This window comes from Haemaphysalis longicornis, unplaced genomic scaffold (assembly GCF_048455015.1).
Source record: "Haemaphysalis longicornis isolate Haplotype H1 unplaced genomic scaffold, Haemaphysalis longicornis Haplotype H1 scaffold_12, whole genome shotgun sequence".
Taxonomy (NCBI): Eukaryota; Metazoa; Arthropoda; class Arachnida; order Ixodida; family Ixodidae; genus Haemaphysalis; species Haemaphysalis longicornis.
This window is the reverse complement of record NW_027526225.1, coordinates 8,609,276-8,630,607: the sequence shown is the minus strand read 5'-3', so window position 1 is coordinate 8,630,607 and position 21,332 is coordinate 8,609,276. Positions and strand designations below refer to the sequence as shown.

At 49.4% G+C, this 21,332-nt stretch overlaps 1 protein-coding gene across 1 annotated transcript; it reads left to right on the top strand.

Moving 5' to 3' along the window:
• The first annotated feature begins 12,397 nt into the window (after positions 1–12,397).
• LOC144162387 (uncharacterized) lies at positions 12,398–17,693 on the top strand. Its single transcript, XM_077692890.1, has 2 exons — positions 12,398–13,782; positions 16,448–17,693. The coding sequence occupies exons 1-2, from the start codon at positions 12,464–12,466 to the stop codon at positions 17,385–17,387; spliced, it is 2,259 nt and encodes a 752-aa protein (XP_077549016.1). The 5' UTR covers positions 12,398–12,463; the 3' UTR covers positions 17,388–17,693.
• The last annotated feature ends 3,639 nt before the right edge of the window (positions 17,694–21,332 follow it).

The window sequence follows — 21,332 nt, the reverse complement described above, 5'->3', positions numbered from 1 at the left end:
TCCCGTACTGGGGAAAAACTAAATGGAAAAATAAATAAATAGAACGGGAAGCAGCCGAAGACAAGCGGACTGTGCAGTGTTCGCCTTGCCTTTTTTTTTTTTCTTCTTAAGTACAGCTTGTTTCTCGTTATAATGTCGATAAAAATGTAAAGCTCTTGTCACTAAAGCGTAAGAGTAGAGCGAAGTTGGATTTCGCATGCCAAAAAAGAACATTAAAGGCGTGCGGTGGTCGTTCACCGGCGCCTTTCCAAGCAAGGAGTAGCAGACGACGCGCCGAGACCGATCTCAACGCTACCGCAGCGCCACCGCCTGGTCGGCGACAGCACCGGCCCGCGCCGCGCTGCTTGGAAGGCCGCGCTCTTTGCCAACTGACCTAATCTAAAAACGTTGGGCATGGAGGAAAAAAAACTTTTTCTTCCTCCATGACGTCAGGTGACTTTCCCGGCGACGATCGCAATGCCACTTGGGATTGCATCTTGGTGGTCGGTCATTTTGCTGTGGTACACTCTAGCTAGAGTGTACTAGAAGTTTTAGAGTGGCCCGACCAGCCGCCCGGAGAGGCGCTCGTTTCGCGCAGAAAATAGCGGCGGCGCTGTAGTCAACGACAACTGAAAGCGAAAGCGGCGGCTGGCCGCGCGCACGGCCGCGCGCGGGCCAGGAAACGCTGCTGCTTTACGCGCGGAGCGCTCGAAATTTGTTGTGCGGGTAGTCGAATTGTTTAAATATACTGTAGGTACAGTGGACTGTGGGTAACGGAATGAAAAATAAACGCTGCAGCTCATTTTGCGTTAGTTTTGCCTTTCCCGCTCGACAACAAGGAAAATTACGGATTTTCCTTTGCAGCATTCGTAGCGGATTGTAAATAAAGTAATTGCAGCGACATTTTCGCTTTTTCAATTTCCCATAAAAAGGTATTTTGCGTGACATTGCCTCGTATGATCCAGTTCATGATTGCTTTATGATTGTGCCCTTTTGTGCTGCTTTATGGACATAGTTGGTCGACGCAAATGACATGAAAAAATATATGAGGACTGGGATGATAGCTTCTCAGATGAATTTTTTATTTGTTGTGTTGCAATTTACGCTCGGACTGCAGTTATGTGGGTTAATATCATAAGTTGTGTTTGTTTTTTATTGCGTGAGTTGTTATTATAGCAGTATTTATGCAGTGGCCCGCTTGGGATAATTACGCGTCACCGTGGTGGCCGATCAGAAAATGACACGCGCAAGCGAGGTATCCTTTTAACTAAAAGAGGGTTATCCCAGCCGTTAGCTAAGTTGTCCCAATGACCGTCTTTCATAGAACTATTCCCGCAACGTTCTATTAATCGCACCACATTTCACCTGATTAGGTAAAGAAAGGAGTTGAATCAAATTAACACAAATTTAATTCACAAGTATGCTGATGGTACAATTACACGCACATAAAACAAATGCAAAACATAGATCAGAAAATATATTGACCGCGACAACAATGAACTCTCAGATGGCGCGTGACGACAGCGTTCTACAACAACAATGGGGCTCTTCGATTTACAGTCTCGGACTCGCCGCGGATATTCCGCGGGTAGTCGGAGGATTCCCCGAAGCCATAGGGATACACGGGAAAATCGAATGCCGGACTGCTTCTCGGGGAGTCCGCGGTGAGTCCGAAACTGTAAATCGAAGAGCCCCAATGACAACAGCGTTCTTGAACCTCTATAGGTTCACGAACGCTAACATGGAGGTTCAAATAAACGGAACTGGAACAAAATACACATTTTGTTTTCATTTATAGCCCAGAAAATGAAATGTAACGTGGGAAATCATGCACAAAGTCTACACAGATAAAGGTTTAGGAATAACGCTAACATGGAGGTTTAAATTGACATTTTTGGCCAAAGCATTTTCATAACTCGCCCTCAATCATTAGCGACGGCTAAGTTTAAGGTGTTTCTCCCACCTTCGCATGTAATCACGGAACTTGATTAAACATTTTATATAGAAATGAATCCTTGCCATAATGTATACAGAACCCAATTAAATTTGCTGTCAAGGTCTCCCGTGCTGCTCGCAACCAACGCCGTTAAGGTGTTTGCTGTGAATAAGGGCTGCGGCACATCCATAACGCTGTCATGGTGGAGCTCCTTGTTGCTGAAGCAACCGGTAAAGACGTCCTAGAGATCGCTAATAAACTTTCAAAAATGCACGGAAGGATCCAGAAGCCCCATCCCCCCCAAAATACAAGAGGTAGTAAACACAGCGGCATCTTCCCCTGGCATGCAGGATTGGTCATGCAGACTTGGCACTCCGTTTTCAGTACACACTTCCTTACCAAGTGCCTGCAATATGCGACATAGCAGGTTAATAAAATAATTAAGAAAGCCCACTAACGACAGTACAAGCATCAACGGCAGGGGAAGCCCAGAAGAAGGCTCAGTTAAATTTCGCCTCTCCATCTTCTTGGCGAACTGATGGAGACGAAATAGGGATGTTCTTTTGATGCACGAGCCGAGAGAACGATCTCGACTCGCTCCGATGACCGACGACCGATGCTTGGAGCGGGTGAGGGATGAGGACTGCCTTCCTTGCTGGATATTAGGTTTATTTACATTATTTACATGACTCCAAGTTTACATCACGTCAGAGTGACGGTTACATTGGCACTCTGACGGCAGCAGCCTGTTCGGCCTAGATCTATGCTGAACTAGATCCCCTCTCGACCGACCCCCGAGAAAACCCAACACTCCGGTTTTGATAACAAAAACCCCGCCTCCAAAAAAGGGGCGTTCAAGAAAGAGAGAAAAACCTTTCAAAACAATTATTACAAACCATTGATTGGCCACAGTAACCAGCCAATCACACACATGTCCTCACCTGCGGTCACGTGACCTAACCCTCTCTCTTATGCACTCAAAGTGCGTTTCCTACGCACGCTGTTGCACCCGGCCAGAAAATACAGGCCATCTGCGGCCTAAAGTGAACCATCCATTACGTTCAGCCGGCGGCATCTGCACAAACAACAGCCAAGCCGAGGGCCCGGAGCGGTCCCCGCGCGGCTGACCTCCCTCCGCGTGACGCCTCCCACGACGTCGGGCGTCTGCGCTGGCGGCGTGACAATGAGAGTTGCTAATTCCCTCCCAGACTAAAGGGGCGCCGCCGGCCACCTGAACAGACCACGGGGAGAGACGCTGCCAGCCGAGGCGACCATCGTCGAGGCGAACGACCCGTCGACGAAGAGCGCCCGCCGCCGGAGTCGAAGATTTTCCAAACTTACACCGCGCGCGCTTTCAACGCTAAGAGATACGATCATCTGGCCGCCCGTCAGCTTGTTATGCGAATGACCCTGCCACCCTCGACGCGACAGACGTACTTAGGCCAAGCGCCCCCGTCTTTTGACACACAATAGGACGGGCACAAAACACGCTCTCCGCGGCTCCGAACTTGGCGTCCGTGCGGCTACATGAAAGGGACCCGGGAAAGTAGCTACCAGCGGAGGCGACGCCAATACATGGGCCACCGGCGGCCTTCATTAATTACATGCGGAGCCCGAACTTAACAGGCTCTTGGTAGTTTTGTTCCAAATGAGAACTTAAAAAAACGTAAAAAAAGACAGCCTATATAGAATGTGCGCCCGCCGCTTTTGCTTCATGCGCAGAGTCAAGAAGGGGAAGGGAAAAGCATTCCTGGTGCCTGTCCGTCAAATTAATCCCTCGTTAACTCGAACTCTGCTATCTGAAAATATCTTCTCGAAACTTTTTCTCACAGTGTGTTTACCTCCCATAGGCGCTAAGCATTAGCCCGCTTTATCTCGAAACGTTTTTTCGGAGGACCACGGGTGTCTCCAAATACTGGCAGAGAGGACACAAGGCAAAGTCCGCTGCAGGCAGCTGATAAGGTCCCCCTTCGAATGATTACTCCCGCCGAACGCGGTCGTGAAGTGCAAGTTTACGCGGACTACGCGTCCCCGTTACCGGAATGCTGTCTGGAGCGTACATCATTGCTGTGGACGACGCAGCTGATCATGCGGACGAGAAGGAGCCTCCAGAAGTGCGTGCGTACAACGGCAGAAATAACATACATGCTGCGTCTGCTTTGTAACTAGGTAGAATGTAGCGGTGGCGACCACCAATTCACGCGATGCATTGAGAAGCTCGGGTACGCTTTTCTGGGGTGCAGATGCGAACGCGAAACAACCGAGCGCAACACAGTTCTTTCTTCTGCAATAATAAACGTTTCTTTTTCCTGCGAATTATTTTGCCTTCATTACGAAATCTCCCCTGTGCAATATTGTTAGCACCACTAGCTGTTATTTCAGGGACCTGGCTACAAATTTTCTGCATTTGACTTGACCCGAAACTCTGCGCTTATCTCAAAAGTTTCAGCTAATTTTACGACTTTTAGTTAACGAGAGGTTACTGTATATCAACAATTAACGTTTTCAGAAAACGCATAAAAAATGAGAAAGTATCGTTCAAGCGGAGTCATAACGTTTCTGCGTCTACTTTCTAAATCAGCTGACCGAAGGTGCAGGTTTGATTCCCGGCGGCGGCGGGGCCGCTTTGATGGAGGATAAAAGCGAAAAACGCGTGTGTCTTCGAGATTTCGGCGCACGTTAAAGATCCCCAGGTGGTTAAAATTAATCCGAAGCCCCCCGTACCGCTTGCCTCATCGCCTGTGTAACGCCGGCGCGTCAAACTTCATAATCCAAAATAAATCAGCTTCGCAAGCGCAAAACACCGCCGCGAGCAACGCAAATTTTGCCGCGCGCAGGCTTGGAGCTGGTGCCGGGGAGCGCCGGCTGTTCAGTGGTCGACGACAGCAGCGCCGCCGCTACACCGGTTTTATTTTCTGCGCGAAAGTCGACCCGGCTACCCGGCGGAGCAATGGGAGAGGCCGCCGCTCGGGCCACTCTAAAACTTCTAGTACACTCTACTCTAGCTGAGGTACGGACGTACGGACAATAAGCGTACCTTTCCTCTCTTACTTTACGATTTCTTGTTTTGGTACCCTAATTGTGTTGTTTGCACGATTAATTTCTTTGGAATGGTGGGTAAGAAGGGGGAAGCTGCATCAGAAGCTGCTCGGGCTGCCCGTACATGGCTCGTACAGAGAAAGAAGCCCGAATTTATCTATCTCACTAACAAAGCTTGCTACACAGGGTTTTGTTCTAATATATTATTGTATATAATGTATATATTAGTACGAAACTCCATGCCATGAGAAACTATATGTATCCGATGTATCCGATTACGCCGATTACTAAGCAGCGGCTAGAGTATTGGTGGAAAAAACGCAGGGAAGTCGATAAAGCAGATAAAGTGTCATCCCAACTAGGGGTAGCGGCAGGGCAGAATTAAAAAGAAATCCGAGTTGAGGGTTAAACAAATTTTAAATTTAAATTACTAAGATAGGCTAGATGACGCATGTCGTCACTCCGATTCAAAGAAGAGGCCTTTAATCATCAAGCGCGCTACGCTCAAATGTCTGTCTTCGCGTAAAACGTGTGCTGTGCCACGGCCGCTGGATGAGGCGCGCTGACGTGCGGCCTGCCACGTGCCTCCAAAGCGGCGTGAGTGCGCCTAGAGCCAAATACTGCCACCGCGGCGCCACCGTTCCGGGACTGGTTGCGGCGAGCGCGGCCCGCGGGACGCCGGCTTTCGGGCCGCTTATTTCGAAGTGTGGGCTTAATTATCATCGGCGTTCCACACTCCACTTAAGGCATCTACCACCAATAATGTTACGCCTGTTAAAAGACAAACATGATTAGCGGCTGCCGAGCTTCATTTAATTGGTCAAGATGGAAGTTAAATTCCGTTCGCAGCAGCAGCATTACGCGTTGATAGTGTGCCTTCTGTCTCGCATTGCTGTGTCGTTGTGTCTTACATCGCCCGGCATGCTCTTTGTGACCTCACCCCCGGCAGAGATTTACGTTTTGTCTGCAAGCTGCGACTGCAGAGAATATATTAAAATTCCGGACAAACAGGAACAATGTTTTTGTGACGGCGCTTGTTATTTATGAGTGCCAACACTTCTCAATGTTTAAGACATAACCAACTTTTATGTAGGTTTTTCCTCGTGCACTAAATAAAACGCCACAACTGGTATAAATCACACGGCACATATGACTTGATTACACGTTGTTTGGTTATGAAGTAATACTACTATCACAGCTATGTCGGACCTTTTTATTTTGACAATATATATATACAGTTGAATGAAAAGCGATTCCAGTTTCTACCTGATATTATTACTTATTCCCTGTAGCCTCGAAAAAAAATTAAGGAGAGCACATGGGATGTCCGGGTACACAAAAACTTTAAAAAAATATTTGGCGAGCTCGGCAAGCTAAATTTTTGCCCAGACACAAAAGAAAAAAGCGAAATTGTACAGAAATTCCACAAATTGCCTAAGAATGCGTAAGCATTCTAACACCGTTTTTCCATTTCACATTTTCTTCTTTTCTTTGCTCTTTTAAACGAACAATCTACATCTTGAATATCATAATTATTAATTGTTCTAACTGCGTGAATTACGCATTTTTTTGTGCAGATACAAGGCATTACACATCTTGCATTACGTAGAGATTATGCTTGGGTACTCAAAAAAGAAAGCTGACGTAATTATAACGTATGTGAAAATCTTCCTACGCTACGAAAATTGATTCGAATTGAAGCGCAGTATGTTCACAGAGAAAAACTATTGCAACGTCTTTAGAGCGCGCTAATTTGAACACATACTTGTGCTGCTCCAGGAGCCCGACCGCTAGCTTCAGGGATAAATGCATATGGGTTTGAATCGGCGATGAAATAACGGAGGAAATGTACCTAGCCCTAGTTCTCATCGCAAAGTTTGAAAAATACTTAGCAGCTAGGAGCGTGGACCGTACGCACTGCCTCTTGAACACAGCTCGGTGCATTTATTTTTCTTTCTATACAACATCTGTCATCAAGTTTTCAGTAGCATTGTCGTGCCTGCGAAAATGAAACACCCAAAATCTCTATGCGCGTTAAGACATGATCGAGCATCAAAAGACACGCATATCAAAATGTCTAGTCTTTTCAAATACTTTTTCAACCATCCTATCGCGTGTCCTCGTTTTATGAGGTGCGCATTCCGCCCGGCCTAATGCACTTAATAAGCGACCCCAAACCATCCACCGCCGGCGTCGGCGGCGTCGGCGTCCGCAGTGCTCCTCTATATTTAAAGAAGAAACAGCATCCGGCGCCAGGTTTCGATCCGAGGACTTTGCGGGCCGCAGCCCGACGCTCTACCGAACAAGCCACGGACGCGACGCTGATATCGTCAGTAACGCGCCTTATATCTTTAACGCATTCAAACTACGTCGTCAGCGGCGTGCGTTGGCGACTCAGCGGCGTTATAGCGGCTTGATAACTGCGTGGTGTACACGTGATACTACAAACCCGATGGAAGAGATGGAAGAGAAGGCGGCGAGGCGGTGGGCTGCGGGGGCCGAGCGCAAGCGCCGCAAGCGGGCCGACAACCGTGCATTCGCACTTTCACATTCTCCCCCTCGGGGAAATGCGGGGAAATTTTTTTCAAAGAAGTGTCTTTAAGGCAAGCTTTAATCCATCGCCGGCAAATATTCATCACTCTCCCGTGTGTCGACACCGCGTTTGCCGAGAAAAGGTGACATTTTTGAAATTTCGGACGAATAAATTCCCACCATATACCTGCCGCTTGAACTGTAGCTAATCAAATTGCGGCTTTAAACTGTGCAACGCGGTTTACGTGCTGTGTGTGAGACGTTTTCAGACAAAGCTAACCCGTGGTTATTATCTTTTTTATGAATATTATCTTTTTTTAACAATGTTGTCGAATATGGGGCATGTTTTTAGATTTGTTAGATTGAAATGTATTGCCTATATTTCATCCAAGAATTATTTTTACTTCTGGCTGCTTCAATCACGGCCGGGCGGTTGGATCGAGCGACAGACTGACAGACATAATACATACGGACAGACAATTTTCGCGGTTGAGTAGCCAGGAATGACATCTTTTAAAACCCGTGCGCTGGCTGTCTCTCAGTCGGCGCAAGCGCTCGCCTACGGGGACCACCCCGCTCCGTCCCGAAGCCAGTCCCCGAACGCTAGCGCCACGAGGGAGTCAAACGGCGGCAAACGTAAACACCGCCACTCACGCCCTCGCCCGTTCCGGGCGACGCGGCAGGCCGCCGCACCTTGCGTGCCGCGGCAGTGTTGCCAATTTAGCGATTTTGTCGCTAAATTTAGCGACTTTTCATCTATTTAGCGACAGATTTTTCAAATTTAGCGGACAGCGACTTTTTTAGCGGAATCGCCCAAGAGTTCAGTGAAATTTTAGTGACTTCCGTATTCAACCGTAATCTTAGTATTTTGAACGGCTTTAGCGCTATCGTGAACAACAGAGTTAATACTTTAAACTTCTGTAAAGCCCTCACGGTTGTGACGACCACTTCACATTGGTGGGAAACACAAAGTGATCAATTCCATTTTAATTTTAAGTGCGCATACTCTTGTGTATCCAGGATACCATTGGGTCACCCTCTTAGTTAGAGACATCTCCGAAGATTTGCCACAGACTTTACGGTTGCCAAGTTTGGACATACATGCATTACAGGGTCACCTAAGGCGAGCTGTCTCAGGATTCTCGACTTAATCTGGAAATGTTATATCATCGCTACACGGCTGAACTGTGCATACACAAATAGTTATCTATTTCGCCTTAGAGCGACGCCAAATCATCGAAGCCGCGCCAAGCTCTAAGGAGTCTGTTCTCTTATTTGGGTGACACGGTCTTATTTCAAAATCGTAAATTACGTGGCCCAAGCTCAGACCAAAAATCAAATTTGTGAAAGTCCGTTGGTGGTGGTGGGGGCGGCCCATGAAGTGGCGCATACCCACTCAGGGGGATTGTCCAAGAAGATTTCTTTTCATTAAAAGGAACCAGATAGGCAAAAAAGCGCAGTCGAATAAAGAATTTAGTACATAGGTTGAAGACAGAAATAGAAAAAGAAAGCGGAACGAGGGAGCCTGATCAGAATCATTTTAGCAAGGCAGACGAGCCGTCTCTGAAATGGAGGAATGAATGGCGTGATAGACATCGTCCGTTATCGCGCCAAGTCCACGACAGTTTCTTTTTCTTTTTCTTTCCTGCCCAGCTCCTTCTTGAGCCTTTTCTTCCCCCATCCCCATACCTCAACAGAGAAGCATGTAGCGTCTGATCAGCACTGCCGACGCCTACACTGCTGCCAACGAACCGCCAACGTTAGCAGATTCGGACTCGACCGCCATTACCACCATCGAGGAAGAGCTTTTCTACTAGACTCTACATAAGTGTGCAGCGTGTGTGCGCGTGTTCTGGTGCAATCAGTCTTTTTTTTTTCACTGTAAAAGTTTACAAGACGCACCGGTTTTTAGATGCGACGCTGAGAGCATCTCTTGTCGGCGGCCCTGACCTTCCTGCGTGCGTCCGTCGTCGTCGGCGTCCGCACTCTCCTCCGCTCACCCCCTCTCCTCTCCGATAGCGAACACTCTCTAGCGAGGGGCTTTGGATTGGATTCGATTGGATTGGCTTGGATTGGATTGGATTAAAGTGGATTGTGTTGCGTCATAGCCGCGGCAGACGCACTGGCGCCCAGAGTTACTGGAAACAGACAGTTGCGAAACTCCCCATAGGCCCCATGTATCGAAAGCCGGTCTTCGGTTGCCCCCCTGCGCCGGGGCAAGCACGGGGCAAGTTGACTAGCCTGTCGTCTGTCGGCAGGACGTTGAAGCAGTACTCAAGTGCTTGCGGCTGCTGCCGTAAGTCATAAAAAGAAAAGCCGCAAAAACACAAGTAAATTTTACGTAATTATTGTGTTTTAATTTAAAAAGCAATCTTTATTTTACAGAAGAATTTTGAATAATAATAGCTTAGCGAAGTTTTGTTTTTATCTCCTAGGTGCCGCGCGCGTCGACTTGCCCCTCAGCTTCCACGGAGTGGGGGGGCTAGCGCCGCCCGGATTCTGAAGCGGAGTTTCGCAACTGTCTATATTGAGTAACTCTGCTGGCGCCGGCGCGTGCCCAGGTGAGAGCGAACACTCTCTCTCAACATCTGCGGGTGTGCGGCCCAGCGCGCTCTCACTCCGCCGGTGGGTGGAGCTGCGCGCGGTGCTGCGCATGTGCAGTACCCTCTCTCTCCGCGGTCTCCTCTCCTTCGGGCGCGCTGCGCATATAGCCGGTGTGCCGCTCTCCGGCGGCCTTTCGGTCGACGGTTGCTCTCCGCTTGCGCTTGAACCTCCCTCAGCGTCGCATCACACCAGGGTTCCCGCGAGGGGAGGTGGGCGTAATTTTTTGTTGTTCTTACCTTTGCAGCTCAAAGAAGCAAATAAATTTGTTTTCACTGTACATTCAACTTCTTGAACTATTTCAGTTAAGTTTAACTGGAAAAACCTATTTAAATTGGTTTATTAGGCTTTCGAAATTTAGCGATTATTTCAGCGACTTTTTTGTAAAATTTAGCGACTATTTAGCGACTTCTTTACCTTAACTTAGCGGCACGCTTCAAAAAAAGATGGCAACACCACAGGGCAACACTGTGCGTGCGCTCTCACATGATCCAGCGGCCGTGGCTGTGCGTTGAGGCCAGGACGCTCTGCACGTAGACAAAGCGTATTTCGTTCGCCTCCGCCTCCGCTCGTCTATCGTGCGCACGGTCGGTTGTTTTCTTTCATCGTCGTCGCGCTCGCTACTACCGCACTCGTCATGTCTGGTCGCGGCAAGGGTGGCGGGATGTGAGGCGAGCTCCGCGGTCGTTGTGTGCTGTGTCTGCAGTGTTGTGTGTTCGCCCCTTTGTTTCCCAGCTCGGATACACCACGCCACAGCATTTCGGGTGAGTCGTGAGGGTCTTTTGCTAGCCAGGCGCGTGTTTTAGGTAGGAGTGCTATCTCTGTGCCTTCGCGTTAGCCATGGCAGCTCAGGATGCGCGGCTTCGGCCCTTCACGTTCTACGCTCGTCTCCCGAAGGGGGTGACGAACGTGGAGCTGACAAAGATTCTCGTTCAGAAGTTCTCGAGGCAGGAGCTTTCGGGTGTGCAGGATTTTGGAGCGGGCAGGTTCGAAATCTTTTTCAAAACCAAGAGTGCAGTTGAGCGTTTCCTGAACAACCCTGTCCTCACTGTTCGTGAGCAGGATGTTCGGTTCGACTATCGTGGGTCTCAGGCGAAGGCAATCAGGGTGTTGCACTACCCGAACGACCAGCCGGACGAGGCTTTGTGCCGCGCTCTCGGGTCGTTTGGGCAGGTCCACAGCTGCTCCAAGGAAAGCGTGTCGGGATTTCCGGGCGTCTGGTCAGGTGTTCGTAGGATGCGAGTAGACATGAGCAGGGCAGTTCCGAACCTGGTAGCTGTTGGCAGATTTACAGTGCAGTGCGAGTACGAGGGTGTTGTGCGCCTCTGCATCCGCTGTGGCCTTCCTGGTCACTACGCGGCTGCATGCACGACGCCCAAGTGCAAGCGCTGCGATCGGTTCGGTCACGAACAGTGCGAGGCGCCCTGCACTAAGTGTGCTGGCGATCACGCTGTTTCGGAGTGCACCTTTCGCTCGTTTGCGATGGTGACTCAGCAGCCGCCGCCTCCCGCGGGAGCGGTCGGCACTCCAGCAGCTCCTGTCCAGCAAGGTAGCTCTAGTTCCACCCAGGCTAGCGGCACAGGGAGCACGCAGTCGGAGGGGGACGGCGGGCGTTCCGAAACCCTGCCGACAGTGCAAGAGAAGCAGTTGGCAGCCAGCCCTTCAGAACAGTCGGCACCTGATGTTGTTGCGGCAGCACAGGATCAAGCCGAGGAGGAGCTGGTTGAGATGATGCAACCCGTCGAAGAGGCACCGAAATCGGCCAGGAGGAAGAGGCCACGCCAAAAGAGGAAGTCGCACACCCTCCCCGCAGGCGCGAGTGCGAACGACGACGGCTCAGAGGACGAGCTATCTCGAAGCTCGCGAGACACCCCTGAGGAAAAACGAGCCGCTGTGTGCAGCAACGAGTCCTCGGGGGACGAGGGGAGCAGCAGCTCTGAGGAGATGTCTGCTGACTCCTACTCCTCAGAAAACGAGGTTGTAAATGGCAACCCAGTGAGTCCCGAGTCAAGCTCACAAGGCAGCATATATATCAGCCTGCCAGCTGACTAAACATGGACCAGTGGTCAAAACCGATGGCTCTCGAGCCACGCCGCGCTCCACGGAGCAGGGACGACGGCAAGCTGACTGGTAGCAAAACATAGAAAAATGACACTGGCAATCCTACGTCCAGGAAAAAGGACCGTTGCTCTAAACAAAAAACCCCCGCTCCACCAGGGGGACCTTTGCCTGAGCAACGTAGTTGGATGATGATGGTTGGATGAGTGTATTGACTGCTCTGGGGGCGAGCACTTCTGTGCGACCCCCCCCCTTCATCTGACAACGGCAAGCGTATTTCGTTTTTGTACGTTCACAGTGTGCGCCGTGCTCACCCAGATGGCCTCGTACTACGACAATTCTCACACCGACTCGTCCGACACGTGGAACACCGACTTGAGCGACCAGTACACGTGGAAAGGCCAGCTGAATTTTTCTCGAGCCTGCACCGGCCCCGAGCAGAGGTGCTGGCTTTTTACGGAACTGACCCCGTGGAACCAAGAGATGCACAGGCTCGGGTTCGAGCTAGTCGAGCGCCGGCCAGGAAAGCTCTGCCTTCGGTCAGGGAGGCATCGTTATGCGGATGTCGACTGGGACGGGTCGACCGATGCCGGAAAAGCTTCGTTCTTAGTCTCGTGGCTTCTTCAGTACCACCCGTGCATCGACGAGCTCAAAGTAGATTACAGCCTTTATCTATGCTTTCGTATGAAGTCACTGCCTTTTCCCATCTTACTGCGTCCTACGGCAGGGAGCGACTGTCGCCGCACCCTTCGTGGCCTTGAACTTCAACAGACAGGAAGGGCCTGCTTAAGAACCATTGAGGGTTCTTCACGCGCTGGCTTCGAGCTTGTCGACCTCGATCCCGTCGGCGGACTGGAGAGGCTCAGGGTTACCTATGCCTGCGTCAACCCCATGTTCGCCGCTGAACTGGCAAAGCTGTTACGACGCAACGCGAGCTCCATCAAAAGGTTTGCAATCACAGACGTGGTGGTGCCGCGCCAAGTCAACCACGCGCTGCGGTATCTGTTCAGCTGCGAGTCGCTCACGGTGTCCTCGTTCGGCTACAGTTACGGCTGCTTGCGGAGTGTGAGCTCGGTGGCGCGACTCTTGCACTCATCGACGGAATTGAAGGAGCTCAGTATTGGCCCCATTGCAAATCGGAGGCAGATTGACGCCATAGCGAAGGAGCTCGAGAACAACACCAGCCTGGCAAAGTTCGGTGTGCAAATAGGAGCGCAGACGTGCTCTCCGGAGCCCGTGTTCACAGCTCTTCAGCGCAACACTACTTTGACAGAGCTGAGAGTCACAGGCTGTAGCATAAATGGAGAGTGTGGACAATCTTTGGCATCGCTGGTGCGTGAGAACACTGTCCTTCGTCTCCTGACCATTGGGGATGCTGAAGTCTCCGAACCCTGCCTCGTCCAGTTGGCAGCCGCCCTTAAAGTAAACACAACTCTGGAAAAACTCCACTTTTTGAGTGGAATACTGCCGAAGAATGGAATTCTGCTGATTAATGCAATCCTGCCGGTGAATTTAAGGCGGGCGGTGGATGCAATGCTGTCGATGAATGGAATTTCGGAACTTTGCAAGGCGCTTTGTGTCAACAAAACACTGAAGGAGCTTCTGTTTACTGACATCGAGTGTCCCCAAGAGTCCAGGTGTGCGAACTTAGCCATGTAATCTTTGCTTTGGGAAAGATTCTTCAACGAGAAGTTAAAAGTGCATCTTAGAAGTGCATTTCGCCGTACGTTAAGAATCGATAATGGATGTGCCTTGCATTTTTAGGTAAACCACTAGCAGTTGCGTTGAAATGTATGCATGAGCTGCTGATCAGAGTCACCGGATGCGAAGCTTTAACTAATATTTTAAAAGATCGTCGGTCAAGCTAATTGCAGTCATTGAGCGACTATTGATCAGGTCTGCATTAATACAGGAGAGGGAGCATGGAGATCCATCTGTGGTTACCTAGCGCAACAAGAAATTATTAACTATTTGCTGGTGGAACTTAGCTAAACTGATGATGTAATCGCGATTAAAGCTCATTCAAACTGGATTTTATTGGGCACGACATTGCAAAGTGCGACGAGAAGTGCCAGAGCTCATCTTTACTCATGGAATGCTTTTGGAAGATGTCACGCTAGCAATAAGCAAATGAAAAGCTGGAGTAGTATGCCATTAGAATGCAAGTCTGCAGGGAGCTTGGTGAAGTGAATGGTCAACTGAACGTGATTCTTTCCGAGAAAGGTGCTAGGCGCTATGTGCGCACCAAAATGTTAGTTGGGACTCGACCCAGGCTGGCCACCTGACTACAGATTCTTAAGCTTTGGACCAGAGCCTTCTATACTTCCTCACGGAGAATTACCTGTTTCGGTACATTTAGCCTCACTCGTCCCGACTGTGTTATGCTGCTGAACAAAAAATTGCGTGTGCGTCTTAGTAGAGTGAATTTGCGAGAGGGGGGAGGACAAAGCGAGGCGAGTGACATCTGAAAAAGCAAAAATCTGCTTACATATCGCTTTCATACTTTACCATTCACAGTGGTGGCTGCCATACTTACGTTATAATCAGCATGACCAGATATAAGTAAACTCCCGTTCCGATGAACGCGAAGGGACTGTGAAATTTGTATTGTCAAAAATTTGTCTTAAGCAGACGTTTTTCGCATTGTGCGCGTTACAAGAGAGCAAAAGTTTTGTTTGTCTTAAAGGAGTACTGACACGAAATTTCAAAGCTGAGATAACTATGTAAAACGCTTCCTTTTTATCAGGAGATATCTCCCACCAAGTTTCAACAGCAACCGTTCAGCGAAACATATTTAAAATCCATTTTAATCTTCGCCCGCACGAGAAAGCCCAGAGCGGGCCGACGTGACATCATCTGCTACGTGCCCCAAACTGCCGACGTCGGGGCTCCCGTGACGAAGCCGACGCGGTGGCTGTGGTTGGCGCGCGCTGCTCGGGCGTGTGTACACGTCATGGTTTTGGGACTGACGTCAATTAATGTTTACGCTGCGCTCGACCGTCTAATCTGTCATTCTATGATTAGTGGGCTGGTAGGCACTCATAGCAGCGAAAAAAACGTAGCATAAAAATTTCGTGTCAGTACTCCTTTAACAAGCACCTACTGTATCTTAACCTTATAAATCCGCTGCGAGTGACAGGCGGTGGCAGAGCTTTACTGATCGAAAAGGAATCCTGACTGCAGGCCGCCCTTGTCGCAAAGTGAAGCACTTTCCCCTCTAGGAATTGCTTGAAAGGTTCCAAATGGTGAAAACTTATAATTGTCAAACAATAGGCGCAAAAAAAAGAGGTTTTTCTCTGTGAAGGAGTGCGTAAAACGCAAAGACTTGTCAATCAACAAAGCAAGCTCGGCGAGGCATTCCCACCGGCATGCACCGAGTCTTTCACAACTGGTAATTTTTCAAATCTGCCTGCGACCGACTGGCCTTGGCGAATCGCTTTACAATTTCCTTTAGCCTGGTTGTGCGCCATGAGAGCCATTGGCATTCTGTTAAAATGGTGTCTCAATCTGCTCCCCCGTCAGGCATGTGGGCTTCCTTGTGCTAAAAATGTTAACCCTCACTTCTTGCAGCACATGGTGTGCTGGCCAGTCTTTGCGGTATGCTGATGTGAGCTTGTTGGTGTGTTATGTGTGGCTACATTGTGTATGGTTGAACCCTAGAATCTATCATGCGTACCGGCTGTCTTTGGTAGACAAGGCCCGTAGGTACCCAGCATGACACGTCAGTGGGTTACCAGCAACATACAAGTTGCGAACTGGTATGCCCATAAAGAAAAAATTCCCTGTATTTCCCCGAGGGGAAGAATGTGAAAGTGCGAATGCACGAGTTGAATTTGCGCGGCTCAGTAATGTTCGCGAAAGAGAGATCCCACACACACACACAACTACAAAGAAAGAAAGATGCATTTATTCACAGACACCTATTTGTGTTGTCGTTGTACTTGATTGCTAGAGCGGATCTCAGCTCTGAAATTTCGTGTCAGTACTCCTTTAAGCGGGTGCATTAGCCCTTCTCACGCCCGATTCCTGGCCCATCCCCCACGTTGGTATGTGCCATGTCAGCGGCCAGGCAGCGCGCGCCCATCTCCCCCCGTTGCCAAGGAAGACGAGGAGATTCCTGGCCAATCCGCCACGTGGGTATGCTATGCGGACATCGCCGGTGGATGCAGGTTCAGGGTCGCTTAAGAAGTGCATCGCACTTAAAACAGAATTTCGAAATGAATAATCTCAAAATGCACTGTTCTGTTAACGTCTGTGGCTGATAACAGATCTCTATATTTGGTCAATCACCTTATCTTCCAGGGCCACCCTAGCAAGGCAGCTTGCTCAAGACGAGTGCTACAACCGGGTGCTCCTGCCTTGGACAGAGGCCGATCTGCCTGGCTTGACAGCTGCCCTGACCTCGCCTTTGGCAGTCATCGACGAGTTCCGTCTGCCTGACATCTGCCACTTTTCTACGACTGGTCTCAGGCCGCTGTTCGACGCCCTGGCCTCCAGCAAATGTGTCCGTACTCTGGGGGTCTGCATTAAGGAAGACCCCGGAGAGAAAGGCAGAGCCCTTTGCGAAATGCTCAAGGTCAACCGATCCATCAAGTTTCTTTCCCTTGCGTTCGAAGATGACGGGTACAAGTTTGTTGAAGAAGTTTCCCACGCCCTCGCCGAAAATGCAAGCATCACTAAGATTCTGCTCAGCACTGGTCGCATTCGCCAGTCGACAGCGACGGCTCTGTCCTACTTACTGGCCAACAATAAGACGGCTGCCAAGTTTTTTTTACATTCTCGAAACAATCTTTGCCCCGAGGTTGTGGAAGAGCTCTCGCAGGGAATGCTGCAGAACAGGACCATTGTGAAGTTTGGATGGTCGCGAGACTTAATTTGCGACAACTCGAGCTTCCCCTTCTTCGAAGCAGTGCGCAGGAACCGGGGTGCCATGAACCGAGCGGTGGACTTTGTCGTCTCGCCCAGTCTGGACAGGCAGTGTGTGGAAGGATTCGAGCTTTTTTCTGGGAGGCCTTGCCTGCTCAAGCACCTGAAGAAAGTCACAGGAAAAACGGAGCCTGAAGCCAAGCTTGCCGTAGCTGCAGCCGAGTACTACCGGCGTGACAACTACCTCCTCATCACGGGCATCGTTCGGCATTCCCTGAAGTGCCACCCAGCAGAGGCCACCCAGGTGGACGCACTCGACAAGGACTGCTGGCAAGCAGTTGCGCGTCACCTGAAGGTTACTGACGTGATCCCCTAGTTCCTTCTCCTGGCACACTTGTTCAGTGCATAGAACAACTCTGAACCATCGTGTCTGCCTGCGAAACATGGTGGAATCTGTGTCTGTTTAGTTTGTTCTTGAACGCTTGCCAGCTGGACATCTGTTTTTGTTGCTCAGTCAGAATCTGACGAAGTTTGTCGTTGGAGAAATGATTGAATGAGACATAATTCTCATCAATCATTTCTCTCATTGAACAGCCATGAGGTCAAATTGCAGTGTCCAAAATGCCTTGCTGTGAAGGCGTTTTTGCAAATAATGTTGTGAATAAAATTTGTGATATGTTTAGTTCTTGCTTCATGCTTGAAATAGGTGATTGGGGGTAACGCCGTGTTAAACAGTTGGCCATTCGAAATGGTATGTGACAAATTTATCCATTACAGGGGCCATGAAGATAAGATACAAGCTTTGTTTTGATAACAATGATACCAATTTTATCACAAACGTCAAACACACAGTTGCAAGTTGGGTGAGTTGGTAGGTGTTCATATCTAATCACAGCGCGACAGACGAGGCAAACAGGAGAATAACCACAGAAGGGTCCTGTCGTTATTCTCCTGTCTGTCTCGTCTGTTGCACTATGATGAGAGATGTCAAACAAACAATCACAATATTAAGGAAAACAAATTAAGTGGCGGCAGCTTGCTAGCCACATTCCTGTGATTCTTCTATGATGTTACGGAAATTTCCTTGTGATTGGCGGCCACTAACGAATGCCACCGATTGTAGTTGGGCATCTAGTTGGAATAATTTGTGTTGACACAGCCGCGGCCAGCCACATTTCACGTGACATGTATTCACACAGGCCAGTGCAGAATTGCAGGCTGGCGAATGGCACCAATTTTACTCACCGAGTTTAAAGCTGCTCGGCTAATTCCCCACCCCTCTTGGACAGAATTGTACCCAAGCACCAAAGTAACCACTGTTGTCCTCTTGGTAGAAGAAAAGTATTGGCCTTGAAGTTGTGTCTGTCACCAGGAGTGCCGAATTTTTAAACAAACTGAGTGAATTAAGAAAAAAAAAACTGGTTGATTCCTCTGTCATGGGAATCGGTAAAACACGAAACGTCAACTTGGTCAAATGTCCTGCGTGCCTGGCATACACACGGCACACAAAATGGCGGGCAGCTCAAAAATTAAGGAGCAGGTCAAGTAATACTCGAATTGATGCTTAAATTAACTGCTCAAGTAACCTCCTGCAAATGAAGTCAACTCATTCAGTTGGAAAGAAAATTGGGTCAATTTTGGTCTGGGTGCGATCCAAAGCGACATGAGCACGCATCCACAATGCCACCACAGTTCCGTGACTTTACTGGACCTAGTGAATTCTAGTAAACCCAGTAAAGACTTAAAACTAAGTTCTAAGCCTTAGTTCAACTTAGTTATGTTAGAGACACGCACGAGTAGTTTGAGCATTGTACATGGACATCGCAATCAGGACAGTAGCAATGCACGTCCAAGCTAAACGTCGTCACTTGGTAATGCGGACACAGGTACGTGCCGAATCACAGTGACTGAGAAAAGATGCTCGGGGAAAATGATGACGATGAAAATAAGGTGATTCATTTGGTGAGTAAACACGAATGTTTTCACTATCACTACACCATAAGGAGTTCTCAGGTGTCCTTGTCGTTTTAAGTTAGCTGATAATGCATATGACCCAAGCAACCACCGGACGGACACCCGATGTCCGTCGGCTGTCCGCCATACGTTCATTCCGGCACTAGCAGACGTCCGAACGACGTCCGTTTCAGGGCCGATGTACGTACCATGTACGTCCGCTGGACGTCCGGTTTTAACACTTCCGTACGTCCAGTCGGACGTCCGAAATTGGCTGTATTTTGGATGTTCAGTGAAAATTTTGAGAATCACGTAACGAGAAGGTAATGTTCTTACAACGAATAGTACAGTACACCGCACAAGGCTAACGCACTACCGGGCAGACGGCATACATGAACACAGTGAACTTGCTTCACATGTTTCTTAGCGGTTCTCAATTGTTATATATCCTTCCCCAAAGAGATAATCGTTGGAGTCGGTGAAGTGCTTCAAAAAATTAAAAAATTAGGATTAATATTAAAAATATGCAGATGAAACTTCCAACCTACAAGCCACAAGCCAGGGTGTTGATGTACAAAATACTTTTAATTGAGAAGCACAGTAGCTTTTTCGTTTTTGCTTTGATATTAAATTTACGCTATTATTTGATTCTTCATAGTAACTTTTTACATCCGTTGACGGATGTCATTCGGACTTGTACATCCGTTTCTGGATGTCCACTGTACGTCTAAAAATGTACGTCCAAACTTGAACGTACCATGGCCGTCCATTCGGCTGTATTTCGGACATCCCACGGACGTCCGTGGTTGCTTGGTGCAATTGAGCAATTGAGATTTCTCAATTTCTGTCCAGTCGTTCCCACTCACTCGCTCTTCTTTCTCTCTTCCCTTCCTTCCTGCATTCGTTCCCGCTGTACCCGAGATGAAAAATAAAGGAAGCTCACACTAACGCATAAGACTTGAAGGTAGCGACGCTGTACGCAACCTTTACTACCATCACGACGGTTTAAGTCCACGATTGTAGCCGATTTGCTTCTTCTTCGCTGCCGCAAGGACCTTTACTCCATGAATGTTGCTATAAGTGTGAGCTTCCTTCATTTTTTGAAAGTGATAATAATCGGACATCACTTTGGAGGGGCGTATACGTACGATATGAAGTGCCTTTCTCGTTCCGCGCAAGTGTTGCCACGATTATGGGGAATGGTGGTTTTTTTTTGTTTGGTCAATCTTGGCCAAGCCCCCCAAGTAAGTACGCTTGGCTTGACCAATGTGCGTCGGGGACGTTGGGCGGTCGCTACGAGCATGCACACACGTACGATCGGCGTTTTCTTGGTTTTTTAAACTGCCGGCCGGTCGCCGCAATCTTGTTTAATCTCGCGAAGTGTGTATTACCTGGCTTGGCAAACGTGCCATGGGCTGGGGACGCTGGCCGGTCATCACGAGAGACGAGCGCTAGGCATTTCCTCGGTTTTTTTTTTCAGCAGCCGGGCGGTTGGCACGTGCTCGTGCGGGTGCTCGGCATTTTTTGGAATTTTTAACTGCGGACAGGAAAATTACAATTTCCTAAACAGCTTCGCTGTTGAAAGAGCAGGTGACAACAGCCGTTTCATTCACACGGGGAGGGGGACAAATAACGCAACAACGCTATCACCCTGTCGCAAAAGCACGCGAGAGAGTCACGCGGCGGCAACTCATCCAGCAAAGAAGCACGGCGCACGTCATCAGGCCTCAACGGTGGTCGCTAGAGCCACTAAATAAGCTAGTGGTCGCCAGTGGCGTGGTGTTCCTTGACGACGAGACCGGAGCGGTGGCGCCGCTTGGGCTGATAGGTGCTGTCGTCGTCATGACGATTGTGGCAGCCGTTGTATCCCGTGTGAGTTCCCGCCTCTTCAAAAATAGTTTTTTCTCCTCCCGCGGGGGCGGCCGGGGTGTCCATAGGGCTTGATGAGTGGCCCATGACGTCATTTAGGCGGGGGGCGTGACAATGAACCCCCTTGAGGGGGAGGGTGCTTGCGCGAGCACGGCAACATGTACGGTGGCACGTGGTGCATCTGGACGCCGGGCGTGTGCACCAGGCACGTCCTCGGCCAAGGCACGCACGATGGCTTCCACGTACTGCTTGCTGTCGGCGTTCTGCGACGAATGAGGCAGGAAGGCGACGACATTGAGACTACTCCGGCAGCCACCCAGATGCGGACAAGAAGACTTTAAAGCGGCCACAAAGTCATGTTGTGGCAAACCGTTTATTGACAACAGGCGCGTAGCCAGGATTTTTGTTCGGGGGGGGGGGCTAAGGTTGTTCTCCGCCCCCCCCCCCTCCCACCTAAAAAAAAAGACACTACAATCAATCAAAAACTAGATGTATCACA

Excerpts from the sequence above, each read along its gene's own strand:
- LOC144162387 (XM_077692890.1), top strand. The coding sequence starts at position 12,464 with ATGGCCTCGTACTACGACAATTCTCACACCGACTCGTCCGACACGTGG. Across the intron at positions 13,783-16,447 it reads GAGTGTCCCCAAGAGTCCAG|GGCCACCCTAGCAAGGCAGC; the intron begins GTGTGCGAACTT and ends CTTATCTTCCAG.